General features: G+C 41.2%; 1 protein-coding gene across 1 annotated transcript in view; it reads left to right on the top strand.

The window, feature by feature from the left end:
* The first annotated feature begins 13,379 nt into the window (after positions 1 to 13,379).
* Positions 13,380 to 18,621, top strand: part of syt9b (synaptotagmin IXb) — a 37,087-nt gene continuing 31,845 nt past the window's right edge. Inside the window, exon 1 of the mRNA XM_056388191.1 lies at positions 13,380 to 14,125. Within this exon, the coding sequence (XP_056244166.1) occupies positions 13,978 to 14,125 (148 nt within the window). The 5' untranslated portion in view covers positions 13,380 to 13,977. The remainder of the gene's footprint in view (positions 14,126 to 18,621) is intronic.

Consider the following 18,621-nt stretch of genomic DNA (forward strand, 5'->3'; position numbering starts at 1 on the left):
AGAGAGAAGTGAAAATGATGACCTGGCCCCTGACTTGAATGTAATAGAAAACCTTTGCAGTATTTCAAAGTGGAAAGTACAGCAACAAAACCCCTGCAGCAAAGATCAGCTGAAAATAATCATCTGTGAAGAGCGGCAGATCATCCATGCGCAGGAGGATCAAATCTGCCATCGAAAATAAAGGTACACAAACAAAATATACCAAAATAAAAACACTGAACCTCTCTAAGTGATGTGTTTACTGACTTTTGTTGCAGTTAGCTTTTAATATGGACTTTTCATTCTAGTAAATTAGTCAAACATTGGTGTTTTTCGAATTAATTGGCTTCATTCTTCTTATAGGTTTTGACTAAATACAAATAAAACGGTTTTAAATGGACAGGATTTGTAATTACTTAATTTTTAGTGGCATTGCCGGGGCGTGTGCTGTCAGACTGTTTCTGCTGCTAGAGCAGACACTAGGAGAAGAGAGAGGAGAAGAAAAGGAAATAATGCCTAATAAGGTCTGTCTGACTGAAATGCATTAATAATGATGTGAAATATTTAACAGAGAAGGCAACAAGAGAATGGTTTTTAAACCCAAATATATATGAATAATAAAAGTGGAAAAGCATCAACAATGTCAGGAATGCTGTTGGGAATGAATGAAACTCTGCACAATTAAAATGCAGCTAGTTATGTGGTGTGATACACTCTCCCTCTGTTTGTTACAAGCTGTGTTTTATAAGTGGAGTGGACACATGGAGCGTCTGGAACAGCAAAACCATTTGACTGATGTATAAAAATACCTTGTAAAAAAAAAAAGGGCTCGTTATTATTTGGTTTTTACAGCCCACAACTTTCTGTTTCTGTTCAGGCTCACTGCACATTTCCAGCTGATAAATCTCTGATAAACCCACTGTGCATGACCTTCCTAACATCACACGGTGGATAGGAAGCAGATTTCTGTCTTGGATCATTTCGCACAGTGACTGCTGGACACTTTTCGCAGTTCACGTTGACTCACCCCAAACAGCAAATGCACCAACTGTACATTGGCTGAAGGATAGCTGGATGCTCCAACTGTGTCTGCTGGAGTGTGTCTATGTGTTTGTGTTCATCTCAGATTGACTGAACTCAGTAGGCACCAGAGACTCTCGTTCTTTTCTGCATGGTCATTTCCCACAAGTCCACACTGATATCTTTATGTAAATCTTATTCATAAAGCCCCGGGAAATATTTTGCCCAAATTGAAACACTTTCAACTGGGCATGTTTGCATCTAATCATATCTGTCAGTTCATTTTGTATGCATGTATGTTGCTGCCTCTAAAATTCCCTTTGTGCTCTGACTGAACACAATGTAAGAAGCAGACTGCACAACTGAGACATCCCTGAATCTGTGTATGTCATCTCTATAAGTCATCTCAACATTTCTCTCTCCTCTCTTTTAATTTGGTTTCCCGGATTCTTACTTTAGGTTAGTTAGCGGTTGCATGGCAACTGAGTACATAGTCCATAGTGCTGCAAACAGAGCTGACATCTTTGTTAGCAGTGATGCTAAAGAAGCTTTTATATAACCACAGTTAAGCTCTGTGACACTCAGTCAGGCAGATGGCATGGCAACACGGATGACCTGAGAAAAATGCAGCTTATATTGGTCAAAATTTCAACTTAACCGTGGATGCTGTCTTCAGTTCTCTGCACTGCTCACTGCCTCCCTCCATACAAATCAACAGGTCTATGTGGTGGTGTTGTTTCTTTTTATTACTACCGACAAATACCAGACAAGACCAAAACCAGCAAGTGTCATGGAAACCACAGCTTTAACTGTGTGTTTATCACTGTAACCATGACGATGAAGATCCTCCAAACTCAACAAAGTAGTTACTTTAACCCAAACCATGATCCAACCAGGTGGCTTTAGTGCCCTAACCTAACTGAACCACCAGCATTTCATAACCCCACCTGCATGTTTATTATTGTCACCATGACAACGAAGGTCCAGTATGCCTGCTGTCGGTAGGGGCGCTGATTCAGGAAGCGTTATATGGGTCACCTACAGTATATGGTTGATTTGTTTGGACGACTTGTTGCTATTAAATCGGTACAGAAAACTTCAAGAATGAAAATGTCAGGTTAAATTAATCAGGTTAAGTTAAATGAAATGGCAATTCAGTCTAATTATCAGGCTGAAAACCAACATAATACACAAGTCTGTACCTGAAAGATCATGTTAGCTGCTAGAGCTCATGCAGCAGAAACTATGATGATGTTAATGCAAATATGCTCTTAAGATATTATACGCATTATGGAAGGATCTGATTTTATTTGCATGCTTACAAACCCCGCCTCACACTGAACATGTGTTTGTTGGTAAGCACTTAAGGTCGTACAAAACATAAAGTCATGAAACACATAAGAGACAACAAAAAGCTGCCCTGAGAGAAATTCATGAATGTTATCATTTTCATACAGAAAGCAGAAATCTCTTTCATTACTGTAAAAAATAAAGTGTGACAGTATTTACAGTATGTAATATGCTCATTAGTCATTCTTGCATGGTCACGTGCCCACGAGCAAGGCATACAGCATGCTAAATTATTAATTATGTTTTAATTTAGAGAGTGCTTTCTAGATAACGGAAGGAAGTCTTTACTCTGAGTGTATACATGTCATAAAAAAAGCCCTAAAATTCTTGCACACACTGTTAAAAGATTTAAATGGTTTAAAAGCACTTGGCTTTTCACATATTCTTATATGAGATAGATAACATCTGTGGCAGGGAATATACTGAAGTCTCACCAATGAAATATACACTCTAAGAAACAAGAAACAGTTCATACTATGAATTTAGAGAGGATATATTTTCGAGCACCAAATATCTGTAGGATGTCAGTGATCATGTTGGTCCTTGACTGGATAAACTGACAGAACAACAAACAGTAACTACACGATGTCATAAGGTTACCCACGAAAGAAGACCAAGTCGACTCGAGTCCCGTGAAGCCTAATGAAGAGAAGTAGGAGTGGGCGATCACAAAGGAGAACAGTGCTGGAGAGAAAGGCAGCACAGGGAGAAACTGACTGCACAGACTTAGAGATAGTTCTATTGTATTAGACCAGACTCAAAGCAGATGTCTTGGATCAGTCAGAGAATGGCTAATAGGAAAATCTAATTCAAATCCTCCCCAGATTACATTATATATTCACTCCAGGCCATAAAAAACAACCTTTCAATTCGCAGGGTGTGGCAGGCAGAGGATATAATGTCTGGATGAGCTGTAGCTTTTCCCAGAAATGGTAAATTATATTTATAAAAAAGCATTCTAGCTTCATTCTAATGAATTCTCTGGTTTATTGGGCTGAATTGTAACTGACAAGTAAATGATTCTATTGACTCTACAGATTATGCTGTGGCCACTTATCAAAAACGTTTTTGAGAGTGAACACTGAACTTTGTGTTTTTCACACTCTTTTACACACACATGCACATGCACACACAAGACATGAGCAGAAAGATCGTTCAATAGCTATTGAATGGATATCCAGTGGCTATTGTCCAAATCAGTCTGAGGGCATAAAAGGAGGCATTGATGGCTTTTGATCGCTGTGAAGGTCATCTCATACGGACAGGACGACTATCTCTTGGAGGATAACTTTGAAAGATCTCTATAAAAAGGTAACTATACATCAATCTATCTCCGTAGGACAATGTGCTGTAGTCACTGGTTTTCTTAAAGGTGTTGATACTATAGGTGTACCTTTCAGCATTTTTTTGTAGCGTTAAAGCAGTTAAAATGATAAGGTAGGCTCTTTCCGAATACCTTCTCTTCACACGACTGTTTAGCTAAATTTCTACAATGTTTTTACGATTTACTATATCTCACATAAACCTAAAATTTCCAAATAAGCTAATATTTAAAGTATTTTCATATTAAAAATGATTAAACTGTAAAACAAAATGGGGAGTTCACAGTTAAAAAACTATAGATTTATTATCACCAGGCTCTGCCGATCCTTTTAGCATCCTTTTGTTGTTTTTTTCAGCATGTTTCAGCTCATTCTTTTGTTTTTCTGACCCGCAACCAAACTGTCATCAGCCTCATTCCCAGTGTCCAGATCATTTCTGTGAAAAACTCAGATGAACCCATTGTACAGTAACTAATTATCACTAAACAGCAGAAATGCAAAGTCAGTGACTGGCTAGTGAATGTAGTTTCAATGTAGCTTCAAAACACATCGGTACGGCCCTTTAATTGCTTAATTATCATTTCAACTTCATTTCAACTTCTAAGGCAGGAAAGACCCAGGATGTTCCCGGATGAGCAACAATTATTGGGATGTTGTGAATCTCTTTCAGTGGTCAGAAGCGTTCAGAAAAAGAAAATTTGACCATGAGCATATTCACTCCTTAAGGTGAAATAGAAAACTCTCTAGACTCTATTCATTTTGTTTATGTAGAGTCTGTGGAGGTCTCTGTATACCATCCTTCTGTATTTGCAATATATTTCCTCATTATAGACAGAAACATATATTTACCTCGGGGAACTGCTGTTGTACTGCTCTGTGATTTAAAACTTTAATTTTCTCTAACTTTGCATTTTATTTTCCCACTGACAGCCGCTAGAAAATGTGCATTGAAATGATAGAAAACATGACATGCATAAAAGTCTTGATATATATAGAGCAGTGCAACAGTTTTCTCTCATTTATCATTTGCTGCTGAATTCCCCTTTAATAATTTAATGCCCCCAGTGCTGACCAAGGGCATTAACGTGGCACACAGCACTTTACTGTAACACTAACCTAACTGAAGAGGAGGATGGCAGCATTGTGTGTGTGTATGTATGACCAATGTTTTTGATGTTTCACACTCAGGGATCATATACTCAATGATTTCTAGAGTTCCTGAGTTACTCTACATTGAATGAACCAACTTTGTGCCGGATCGGTGCTATAACAGTGTCAGTTCAGCCGTTTATTAGATAATAACTCGTGATCATTACTCTCGCTGCTCAAACATCAGTTTGGTAACAAAAACAAAACAAACAAAGAAAAACATGCTCTACATAATAATAATGTGTGTTACAGGCTCCATCAAGTTAACTCGAGCTTCTGTGTCTGTATTCCCGTGCTCCCCCTGCAGGCATCAGCCACAGGTTTGGTGTGTGATGTCACCATCATACAGAAATGCTTCTGTAAAAAAAAAAAAAATCAGCTTTGCAAATGTGTTTCAAGGAAAGTCCACAGGGCAACTTCAACAGCGAAAGAGCCACAGATTTTTAAGTATTTTTTGCAATTTACACCTTTTTATAGACAGTAGAGAGACACGACAAAAGGTCCCTGACTAGACTCGAACCAGTACTGTGACCCATGATGAGTAATAGTCAGTGTCCCAAGTTATGCGGGTGCCCCACCTCAGGAGGTGGTGGAGACCGAAACAGAGCCAGAGTGAATATATATATATATATATATATATATATATATATATACATATTCATCAGGTGGGCGAATGCACAACTCCAAAAGAATGATAATGTTGATCCATGTCTGCTGGATGGAGGCAATTACTGCAATGTGGAAAAACATTAAAAAAATCCATTCATGCAGCAGAGAGGCAGATTATTATTTGTTTATTTATAGTCAACCTGAGCAGCTGCATCACAAGTCTCCTATCAACAGCTCCACTTGACAGTTGGCTGTGCACAAATAATGCATTTGCTCATCTGTTGGAGGATTGGAGGACTGTGTCAGGAGCCCTCCTGCCAAAATGATAAAATAGGTCACATGTCGGGGCACTTCAAACAGCCCATATGAGCGATTTGCTGGTGCCACTATCGGCTGAACAAAGAACTATCAGCAGTGAAGTTAGGTCAACTAAAGCTACTTTAATAAAGTCAACATGCTGTGAGTATTGCACTGTGTGGCTCTCCAGTCAACGACACCACTAACATTCACAATTCACCAAGGTAAAATCTACATATTTGCTCTTACAGTTTAGCAATGCCTTTTTCTAAATGTTCTGCAGTTCCAAAGCTGTATATGAAGATCAAACTACATTTTTTTTAGCTTTTTTTTTATGACTTCCACAAAAGGAGAAAACAAGAAAGAGTTGTAAGAGACTCATTATTTTTCTGCTTTATTTCTGTATGTCTATTTCCATGCTTCTGCCAAGATGCACAACAACACAACTGGTTATTTAGGCCATTTCCACACAGAGACGGTAAAAGCCAACAAGCAGCTCCGTGTCTGTTTCTCCTCAGTTCATCCGCCCTGCCAGGTTATATCTAATAGGAAGACAACACAGTCTGCCTGTTGGACATGAGCTCGCCCCTGTCTCTCTAATGCAGCCTTTCTTCCATCCAACATATTCAAAGCACAATGAGAAAAATATAAAGCACTGTTTCTATACAAGAGTTTAAAATCCACTGTTTGTTTATGTTTTGGATGCATGTGCATATACAGCCACATCTTTCTCCTGGACTCTTTGTTAAGAAGCTTGAGTTGCTGAGTTGCTCCATTATTTTATTGTGTTGCCTCTTCAGTCACAGGGGCTATTGTGAACTAACAAGGTCTTAGTTAGTCTTAGTCAAGTAAATGACTGTAAGAATTCTTGCTGTAATGTGAATCACTTCTCATACAGCACCAGGCTTTTGGAAAATGTCTCATTTTTAAGCAAATCTTTTACCAGTGATTTCACTGAGGAAATTACAAACTCCAGATTGACGTGATTAACCTCCTGCCCTGGTACCTCCTAAGATTATATACTGGATTATTACTGAACCTCAGATTGCTTGTAGTAATTAGATTAAATACATTAATTTAAGAGCTTTCAACATATTAGTACAAACCAGCAAAAGGAAAGTCTGAAAACTGTATTTGGAAACAGCAACCTTACGTAAGACTAACCCCGTCCGGACTCCTGATCAGCCCTCGAGTCACAGGGTTTAAGATGCCGACTATGAAGCAGTGTCCCCAGTTTGAGTCTGGCTGTGGATCTTTGTTGCAGCTCCTTCATTTCCTGTCATCTCTCTACCGGTGCCTGCCTCCTAGAAATTACATTTATATACAAACTAATTTGTTTTGCTGGTTACATTACGAGGGAAACATAATGCAGGGATATGTTCTGAATTATGCTGGGACCTGGAGTCCCACAAGTGGTTAGGTTCAGGGAAACAAAAGCTTGTTGGTTGAGGTTACAGGAAAAGGTTGTGGTTTCAGTTAAATGTTAATAAAATCAGCAGGTCATGTCAAATTCTTCAAGTCACCTTTGACCTGTTTAATATTAAACCAGGACCATGATCTTCCCCTACTCTTTAACCAAAGTGTTGTGAGGGCCCAAACTTAACCATTCAACATGTTAATCGTGCTTTAGTTGCTACAGGTTGATGTCTGTATCAACAATTTGCAACGTAACATAAGTTCATTAAAAACATTTTGTCATAATGTCAGTAAAACTTTTTCCTGGCATCATCATCATGTTTCCATCAAAACATATTCAATGATGCAAATTAGTAGTAGATAAATGTAACTTCTATAGAGTTGTGGAGTCAAGCCCCGATATCTGGTGATAACGCAGAACCCTCTTTAAAGTCCGTATCATTGATTGCACCAGTGGTGCCTCGTCCAAAACAGGCAATAAAGGAAAACAAACCAGTTGACACACATTAAGCGTGGAGGAGATTTTAGATCCATTTCTAATGGAGACCATCATTCTGTCTGTGTATTATGTCATCTGTGGCTCGAGGATGAGAGGTGAAACGTCTTCAAGTATCTACAACCAAGTCCAGTTACCATGGATTCAACCTTTATTGGATAACCATGACCCGGATGACTGAGACTCATGAAAATATAAAAATGCCTCATCTTGTTAATTGCTGTGTGTCTAGCTAACCAAGGGCCTCTGACAAAACTCAACTTTTTATTTTAGAAGGCTATTTAAACTTTATATTATGTGCTTTGTAATATGTCAGCGAGCCTTTGTTGATGTTTGCTGCGTCTCTGGTAAAAGCTCCAGACTGATGAATGGTTAGAAAAGGTCTAAGCGTCGCCCCACACTATTTTATCTCCATTGTAAAAAACAAATTAACTCTGACTTTTTCTCCCTCACATCTTTCTCTCTCCCATCTCACATCCTGCTGTCAAATGCCGAGGCCTTGAAACACTCACTTGTTTGTTCATGGAGCGCCTTGACTCTTGCCCTCCTCTAAATACTGCCTCACTGTTCTCTTCTTCAGTCCTCTCTCTTCTGTACCGCCTTCCCTTCCTCAGTGATACCACATGAACAGATAAAATGAAGACATCAGCAAATAAATCACATGAAAATACACATTCTCCTGTATTTCCTTGTGAATATACCGGAGAATCCGTTTTCCGTCCACACACAGTGAGCTGAGGTAGCGCTGGCACTTGTGACTGAGAGGTTTTATATAAAGTATCTGACTACAAGGGGGCTTGAGACAACAGAGCCACCCTGTTCAATTTAATTAGTATGCAGATTGGACTCAAAGCTGTGTCCCCAGATGTGTTTCATTGATTTTCTTTATGGGAGGTGATGTGAAGCAATCACACACAAAGAGCTGGAAAACAGATGACGGTGTATATCTTCTCTGAGCGCATCGAGGTTTTGAGTGTTCACTGGGTGAAGAGCAGCTGCTCTGGGACCAGTTTAGACCCCAGACCATGGTGAAATTTCCATCGTCATACCATCTGACCAGTGATTAACTGCTCACTGATGAAAATTGTGTCTGTACTCTTCTTCATTTATGTGGGAAGTGTCATTGTTTGATTGTGTTCTTCCTTTATGTGGTCGATAGTTGAGGGTATTTGATGTGGGGCTTTGTCAGGTAGTTATGTAGAGATAGATAGATAGATAGATAGATAGATAGATAGATAGATAGATAGATAGATAGATAGATAGATAAGTTCTTGCACGCCATAACGTCTTAATTGGTGATGGTCCGTAGGATCAAAATCTCTTGACTTGGAAAAACTTTTTCATTTCTACACACAGAAATGAAAAACCTGCACAAACTTGAATTTCTCTTGCACCTTTATTTTATAGGTTTATAAATGTTAATTTAAAGCTAGAAACCTTGGAATTATGTGTAAACCGATGACCGACGCTTTCATTAAACATCTGATTACGATCTATCTTTTCTTTTCCCAGACAACATGAGTAAGAGTAAGGGGAATAACTTTTAGAAGTTCAGCTCCGACATTAACAATTTCGCTTGTGTCAGCGAGCTAATAGCTTTCCATAAATTAACAGCAACACATGGATGAATCACAACAATGGGACTCTAAATTCCTATTCAGTTTCAATTTGATATCACGGACTCTCGCTCTCTCGCTGCTCCCTCACCCACACACATCATTTATTGGTGGCACTGATCAGGGATCACATGAACGCTACAACAGCTTGGTGCGCCGTCTGTATGATGGAAGGGGAGGCTGACGGACGATTTCAGTGTAATTTCAGTTTGACTTCAGCTGCCATTAGAGGACAGACTCTGTGGTATTTCCACTGACTGCTTACTGATGTAGTTACACTACGGCAGGAGTAAAGGTTACGTCTGTGTCTCATAAAGATTTATATCTTCTGGCCAGACACCTGCACCATCTGGATAGGATGTGTCTCCAACCTCCTCAGTGAGTGGTTTGAGCTACTTGATCTTGAATGCTACTTGGATGCATTTACATTTCTACACTATCTTTTTAGAGATCAGACACCTATCAGCTCCACCCAAGGTGCATTAAGTGAGTAGGTGTAATTATTACTGGATATTGTTTGTCCTTTCAGGTCTTAACAGGCACCAAGGACCTTTTGTTATTTACCAAAATACACATGCAAAAAGGCGCTTATATGTTGCACCTGCCAATAAGGTCGAGCACTGGGAGACTCATGTCAGCTCCACCATGTTTCCCAAATTTGAATTTACCGGCTCCAAATAACTAACAGCACTTCAGGCACGTAGCCGGCCACCAACGTTGTTTTTGATATTTGGTTGAATGTCGGTTTGTTGACGTCAGATGACCAAAATTCAATGTCTAATGCCAACAGCAAGTTGATGTAGAACACTGACAACAGACGATGTTGTTAGGTAACCAACGTCTCACACCAACTCCATCTTGACATATAAAATACCACCAGTCTATTCGTGAGTAAAACCCAACGTCTGTCACAATGTCATTTAACCAACATTGGGTGGTTTTTTTAATGTCAACTTGATTTTGTTTCAACCAAAACGTAACGCCTGTCTAACGTCTTTCTGATGTCTTTCTCAGGTACACCCAGCTCCAGGAAACACCTATGAGTGACATCACACTCGTCCACAAGCTCACCATTTTGTAGTGCTGTCCGAATGCAGTGAGAATTGTTATATCCTATATAGTGGACTCATAGTATCCCACAATTCATTAGGAAAATTAGTGCACAACCGATGGTTACTAACCAAGTAATATACACCATCATGCATTGCGATGATGAGCTCCCTGGATCGTGAGAAGGGAGCAGTGGATGAGTGAGTGATTCCAGACATTACCTATGTTTTTCTACAGTCTGTGTTAAAGGGGTATTTAGTCAATACGTGAACTCTGTTGGCCTCAGTTACAGTCCAGGTACAGTTCACCATTGACTTCTGAAGTTCGAGTAATTGCAGGCTGTTTGCTCAAGGCTCAGATTTAAATGTAAGTAGTGCTACTGAGAGAAAAAACTCTACTAAAGTACAGCAGATACTAAGGTAAGATGTTAAGGTTACCATTTTGAGCTGGGAAATAGTGAAATCATACGGATTAAAAAGTATAGTAAAAAGCCCTTCAACCTCAGTCAGGAGTGGATATGTGGATTTCTGAGAAGCATTTAAAAACAGAGCAACCGGTGTGGAGGCTGAACAGATGCCCCCTGTTCCTCTGAGGCAGCTGGGCTGGCTCCTAGCCTGGCTGCATCCTCCCAAATAATGCCGAATCAAAAGTACCCACATCCAAAAGACACACACACTAACACACACACACACACACACACACACAGATGACCCAATGTGTCCACATGCACACTTTAGTGCAAAGGCTGTCAGTCACCTACAATGAACACATAAACACTCACGTGTGTACAGAGATGCGAACAAACACAAGGGCAGAGGCACCCACACACACTCCCACACACATACACACACACTCACACACACACACACACACACACACACACACACACAGCGATTTATGTTTTAAAGCAGCAGCGCCGCATCATCATGCAGCAATTTCTTTTTGATGATGTACTGATATTTTGGAGCTGCTGACCACTAAAGCTGACAGGATTACATCATCTGGCTCATAAGCAGATAACATCTTGAGCGATCATTTCAGTGGAAGAGCTGCTTTTATTGCACATTATGCTTTGCCAGATCACACGGTGGCATCAGTGTGCGTGCGTGCGCTGGTAGTGGAGGTAATACGTCTTCATGCTGAGGTATTTAGCATTGAAAAAAAACTCCACATGACCCCAGTTTGTTTGGAAAAAATCAAAGGGTGAGAGAGCGGTGTCACATGGGAGCTCTTTCAAAAGCAGCTGCACTCTCATCTCCTCTTTACACTGACATGTCAGCATCAGCAGCATCAGTTGTAGTCAAGATAATGACACGTCCTCTCCCTTAACATGATCCGTCACTTGATCTCTGAGAATAAAACTGTTTTTTTAATCAGATAGTGAAAAAAAATGTAATAATCCCATGTCATTTGGCGAGCTGCGAACTGTGAATGAATCACATTTCCTCCGATGAGTCCTTTGTGGATCTGCTAAAGAGATCACACACGACTGGATCCGGTTCAGGAGAGACTAATGATGGTGCTGCTGGTGCTGGATTTGAAACACTATGAGATTTTTACCCGCGACAAAAAAAAAAAAATCCTTTTGCCTAAGTGAAATTATTGTTTTAAAAAGAAAAAACAACAACTTTTCATCTGGTTGTCATGGTTACCTGGAGTGGAGCAGAGCTCACCTCTGACCCTTGTCTGACCCGTGTGCGCCTGAGATGAGTGTTATACACCAGTGACTGAGCTGGTATCACAGAAAAAGGTCGTGTTCTTTGTTAGATCTGACAGCAGCGACCGAGCGTCGGAGGGAGCGCGTCCTGATGCCGATACGTAAACTTCAATCAGTTTTAATCTGCGTCCCAATTCAGGGGCCGAATCCTCCAGAGGACGCGGCCTACGAAGGAGTGGCCCTTCGTGGCCGTCGTAGACCGTGAAGGCTGAACCGAAGTGAGACGGTCCGTGTCCACGGAGAACTCTCGCTGTGCGTCACCAGCTGTTCCCGCCCTTACTGTTGCGACCACATAACTTTTTTTTCCACTAAAACTTGAGGGTTTAAGGCCCTTGGTTAGCTGTTGAACTGATACTTATATTTGCATATCCAGCAGACATGGAACAACTTTAGCATCAAAGGACGGTTCAACAAAAGACGCTTATTTGCTTCCTGGCGGAGAGCTACAAGATCGATCCAACTCTCACGTCGGTCAGTTTAAAGGCATACAGCTGCTTTACCAGACTATTTCTTGGTTGGAGATGTTTTGACTTTGAATTACTTGAATTTCTGGTGTTTCTGCTCTGTGTAGTTATTCCATCAATTGTTCATACATAAATATTGATTGTGCAGCAATAAGTAAATGTTTTTAGAGGAAAACAAAGCTGCTAAAAGGTAACACACCTCACGTCTGAGGACCTTACTCTCTCCATATTGTCTCTGGGGTCAGTTTAGTAATCAGCCTCTTCTATATGCAGCTGCCAAGGATATTAAAAGCTTCATAGGGAGAGTTATTTTTATGTTGCTTGGAGCTATTTGTTGATGGGGCTTAAAGGTCCTCTCCTAATACTTCACAGACACAGACAAAGAGAGAGAGACTGAGGTATAGGGAGGCCGTTATTAGCTCCTTCAGCAGGGCTTTAATGTGACATTTATCTGTTGTGCTCGCCCTTCATTACTTCCATCAGTAAAGGTCAGGCTCGTGTATGTGGGCCCCTCTCAGGTGTTTGGGCCCCTTACACTGTTTAAACATCTGATACCCGGCAGCACAGAGGATATTACTTCATTACTCATGAGTTCACCTGGTGAGAGGAATCAGATCTTTCACATTACTCATTAGACAAAAGAGAAGATGGGTAGGTGGGTGTGTGTGTGTGTGTGTGTGTGTGTGTGTGTGGGGGGGGGGGGGGGCAGTTGAGGGATTTCATGACATTTTCATAGTCTTTTGATAAATGGGTGAAGCAAAGAAATCTTCACTGGCTTTTCCTCAGAGGACTTCTGTGAGGCTGCTCTTTGGATAGCAGGTGGTGGTGATGCTGCTGGTGGGGGTGAGGGGTGTTGGGGGGGTGGGGGGTGATGGAGGCAGAACTTCCTGTCTGTCTCTCTGTATCCCGGTGCATTGAGAAAAAAAGGAAACTGAGCGCAGTGAAAGCCGAGCATTCATTCACGGACCTTGTTGACTGGCGCTGCTGAAACCTGGAGGCTCAGAAGTGATTCAGCAGAGCAAAGAGAGAGAGAGAGAGAAGCAGAGAGCAAAGAAAGAAAAGAAAGGAAAGAAGAGGAGGAAAGAGAGGAAGGAAAAAAGAAGAGGAGGAGAGCGAGAGCTGCGCGCTGCTTTGGAGCCGTTATTTCACTGCTGAACAACACAACCATGCAAACACAGAGGTTTTTTATAAAAGTTCTCCCTGTCAGCTGAAACCTTCCTCTTCTAAACAACCGTCCAAACTCTGACTAACTCGGATTTCAGTGGATTTCGCGGATGCATCGCGCGCGCCGGACCTTTCCAGGGGTGTAGCAGCCGCGGTGCTTCTCGTGCGCCTTTGCGCTGGTGGAGGCTGTGTGTGTGTGTGTGTGTGTGTGTGTGTGTGTGTGTGTGTGTGTGTGTGTGAGAGAGAGTGACTGTGTGTGTGAGTGTGCGTGAGAGGTGGTGGAGGATCAGCCGGAGTGGCCGACCAGTCAGAAGGATGCTGGAGGGCAATGCCTGCAGAAAGAGAGGATGAGATTTGTCGAAAGGCGCTGGAACTGCTGTCGGACCTGTGCTCCAGGGGAGAGGTGCAGGACGACAACTGCCTGGATTTCATCTACTACTTCAGGGACCTGGCCAGACCGCGCTACACCGACTCAGGTCAGGCTCCACAGTCCTCTGTCTGAGAGTTTAAGGCTGAGTTTTGAGTGAGTGTGAGGCTGAGTAAGACGAATTTATCTTGGGAGGAAGATTGAGCAGACTTTAATCCCCATTTAGCATTTTTATTCATCAGCTATGAGGCATCTCCACTTTTAAACTTTTCCAAACAGGAATTTAACAAAAAAAAAGTGGAATTTAACTGATAAACAACTAATTTTGATTCTATTCTGTCCTTGCAATGCAATCTTTCCACTTGCTTTGAAAACTGTGCCACTAATTGTCAGATTTAAATGATGATTCCTTTACATTAAAGTGTGTGTGGAGACACTGACAGATGATTTGCTTTGTCACTTAATGGCCAGTCTAACAACAAAAGACAAGCCGGGTTTTTTGCAAGTAAAAAGTGCACGAACACACACCGTGATTCACTTGTTGCTTGGCTCCATTACTACAGACAGAACCCACAAAGTATTACACATCTATACAGTTCGTGTGTATCGGCAAGTCCAGTACAGCATCCAACACTGCTTGAATGTGCTGGTTTGGTTTCTCTTTTAGAGAGAGAGAGAGAGAGAGAGAGAAGGAGATAGAGAGGGAGAGAGAGAGAAGGAGAGAGAGAGAGAGAGAGAGCCCCACCCGATCATTCCCCTTTACTCTGCTCCCTGACTGCTCCAGCAAAAATAAAAGGAGATCAGTGATCTCTAAACCAGTTATTTTAAACTCCCCAGTTGGCTGGAATTTCTTCAGTGTTGGCAGCAGAGACAATTTTCTGAGTTTGCTGGAAAGGAACGGGTCAAAAAACAATTCTGACTCTCTCTGAAACTCTTTGAAAAGGCTCCGTCTACACTGTAATGTGTTTTAGGACAGAAGAGAAATTTCACTGCAAAACAAATCCTAGGTGGTAGGAATTCTATAGGGACGGAGACCACTTTGCAATGGCCCTTAAATACCAGAATATTGATGATTGATGATTTATGATTTCACAAAACCGGGCATCTCATCGACTGTAATGAAATCTTCAGTGCCAGTGTGGGTGCATGTGCGTTTGGTGATGTTAGAGGATGATATGTATGTGTGCACATACATATCATGCATAGCATTTAGGTTGTTTGATTATATTTGCAACGCACACAGGAACGACAGTATACATATATGCATGTTTGGGGATTTATTTCCTCTTCGTGTGTGTGTGTGTGTGTGTGTGGGGGGGGTTGTTTACATGTATATTGTTGTTTCTTCGTTGCCTTTAAACACGTTACAATTCATCATTAAACATGTATGATGAAGAGGAAGTTCAGGCTACCAGATTGGTTCCCCTGAGGAGCTGTGACCCATTTCCTCTTGTATTAGACTGCTCTAAATGCACACACACACGGTTTGATCCACAACAAACAACTATTCCTCCGAGCTGAGTGGGAGCGACTGGAGTGGGGGAACTGCTCTCTGGTACTCTGAAGTTTTGTCCATTTCACAATTTCCTAAGTGTTTCTAAGAGGCGAGAACCAGCGGCGACACCCAAACAAGTGGTTTCACACTCAATTCTTCTTCAACTTATAAGTACAATAAGAGGCAGATAATGAGCCCATGTGAAACCGCTTTGTGAACGGTTTGATCCGCTGTAAATGTACAAAATAGTTTTTAGTCATTTGATGTACAAATTAGTACCAATCCATCCTGAATTAAACATGCAGTAGCAATCTTTCCATCGCGCTATAAAGGTGGATTCACCATGAAAGCAGCTGATGAGTGGCTATGTTGAATGTTGCTAATAGTTTAGCCTTCTGCTAACTGTAGCCAAAGGTTCACGGCTGTGTTGCTTGTGTCGTGTGCGTTTGCGTATGAAGCTGAGCTTTTTGCACTGTAACTCCCTGGTGACTGAAGGCTCCAAAATTCAGCTGTCAGCTCAAGTGTAATATAGAGAATTTTACTTCCTGGTGAAGCACTTACTCAAAAACAGCAAAATCCATAAAAGCAACTATGATCGATAACCGTTTGCAGCTAAATGATTGTGTGTGCTCAGTAAGTGTACTCTTACTTCAGACTGAACTTTGTACCTTTGTTCCTAAATTTGTACCTCAAACTATCAGTAGATTTGGATCAAATCACCCATGTGCTCCCGAGGGCCCATTATCTGCCTGTTATGGTACCTCTGTGAAAAACGTACTACTTACTACAACAACAACAACGTACTCCTGAATATACAGCCTGCTCCTGACTGGACCTCCATGATGCCACCGGCTGCTGGTGCACAATCCTAAATCTTAACCTCCAAACTGCCCCTTCGTACCCGGCAGTCTTTTATGTAATTTATTTTGCAGTCCGATATCTATATTTCCATAAATGTGCACGTCATAGATCGAGGTCAAAAACTGTTCACATTTGGACAAAAACAAGCTGCTATATTTAAGTGCAACTGTTTGTCCCAAAACATTTGGCCACAAATCTGCGAGGACTGGGAATCACTCTACTGACTAATTCAAAGTCATCTGATAATCTCAGGGCTTCAACGCACAGTGCAGCTTCAGACAATGTCATCACATGCAAAGACAATTATGTTGTAACCTCCATTTTTACCGCAAAACACGAGGAGGGGCTCTCGGTGAAAACGAACTGGGAATAGACGAGAGGACAACTCTTAAAGTTCCACCATGTTGCTGCCAGTTTTGAGAATTTTTCTTTGTGTTTTTTTATTACTCAAAAACAAGATTTTTGTCCATTTGGATACTTTCCCTTCACCTTGATTAGGCTGATTAGGCTCCACCATTTTATTTTTACCATGACGACACAGGCCACACTCTGAGGTCCGTTTCACAGGGAGACCTTACGGACTACGGCAGCAGCTGCTGCGCCAACTTTAAAAGGCCGTTCGGTGCTTCCAAGCCTGATAAATGCCAGTTAGTGTAGTGGAAAATTTCCTATTCAATATGAATCTTCATCAATGTCCTTCTGGTGACTGTCAATGCTCCACCAGGCTTCCTGTCTGACAGTAGCTGCTCGTGGCTGTTAGCTCTAACTACCAGCGGCCGCGAAGCCACGTCTCCTACAATCGCTGCTTCTCTGTTGCTCTTTTAAACTATATAAGTAGAAGTAACTTACCCCTTGAACTGGGTTGTACTATTAACACATAGCGCATGTCTGGGTTAGTAAATACTTTAGTAATATGTAAATTGGTTGCTAGGAAACACCAGTTCTGTTTATTTAAAAGCTTTCAACTAATTATAAAGCAGGCTAGAGGTATATTTAACTTGTTTGCAAATCCTTTGTAAATACAGGCTTTGTCTTATTTACATAGTGTTTGCTTACACGGAGGAAGTTTGTAGTATTCATACAGTTCAGGGCGTTCGAGAGCAGAGACTGTGATTAAACTAACTTACCGGGGTTTTTGTTTTTGAGATATCATTTAAAATCTGTCATCACATCATTTTTAAACAAAATGTTCATCAAGTGTTAGTTCAGGTATGTCAACCATATCCTCGTATATCAACGTAGCACATCCCTCTACCAGCTAATGTGAGAGTTGTCAGTGAACTCAGCTGCACAACAGTTCCACCCTGAAGTTACTGAGTCTAACTATTTAGTACCAATTAATCTCTAAGTGAGAGCTAGTGTGGTTTGGTGTAACCCATTTAGATTTAGTGAGGCATAAATCTTCACACCGTGAACAAACAAACACATTATACTGTAACGAGGAAAACTAGTCACACAGTTTTATCCCAGTAAGAGAATAAAACTAAATTTCCTTCCCCGTCTGCTTCGGCTTCTCCAGCTCAAACTTGCAGTTGGAAACATGCAGAGACCTATTACATTATTACTACATGTTTTTTTTTTTTTTTTTTTGTGCCAGACAACAATGGCCGCCTCTGAATGGAACATGATGGTTTCATATTTTTACCAGAAGAGACGGAGACAAGTCACAGTCATGGGAACAATGTTCCATCTGAAAGTTGAAATTCACAAAGCACTTTCATATCTTGGTCTCTAAGATGAGGGATTGATTAAATGGTGGGGGGAAATAGATTAGGTTCCATTACACCCTTGATTGCATTTTGAGAGAATTGTTGCCAGGCAACGTAACGTTATTGGATATTTGGTTTAGAAATCGTGGAGCCTCTGGTGGTATTTTTCAATGAGCCCAATAAAGTTAATGTCTCCTCTCTTCTCTTCGCCGTTCCACAACTTTCTCTTGAAAAAGTAGATTTCTCCATGTGTTATCTACGCACCTTCTGTAAAAGTCATTTCCAGGACATCATCTCCGTTCCTCCCCTTAAACCCACGCTGCAATGCCCTTTCACCCCAGCTACTGTCTCTTATTGACCCACTGCTGACTTGGCTGTTGCAGCTTATTGAACTGTTCTCAGCGCCGGGCTCCTCAGAGGAGGGACGACTGTACTTTGAAGAGTTTAATAAGCTGGCTCTATGATCTGGTGCTCACTCTCTGCCAGTAGCGAGCATTGGACGCTGCACAAAACAATAAATTGGTCATAATCATGGTCTTC

This window comes from Seriola aureovittata, chromosome 10, assembly GCF_021018895.1.
Source record: "Seriola aureovittata isolate HTS-2021-v1 ecotype China chromosome 10, ASM2101889v1, whole genome shotgun sequence".
Classification (NCBI taxonomy): domain Eukaryota; kingdom Metazoa; phylum Chordata; class Actinopteri; order Carangiformes; family Carangidae; genus Seriola; species Seriola aureovittata.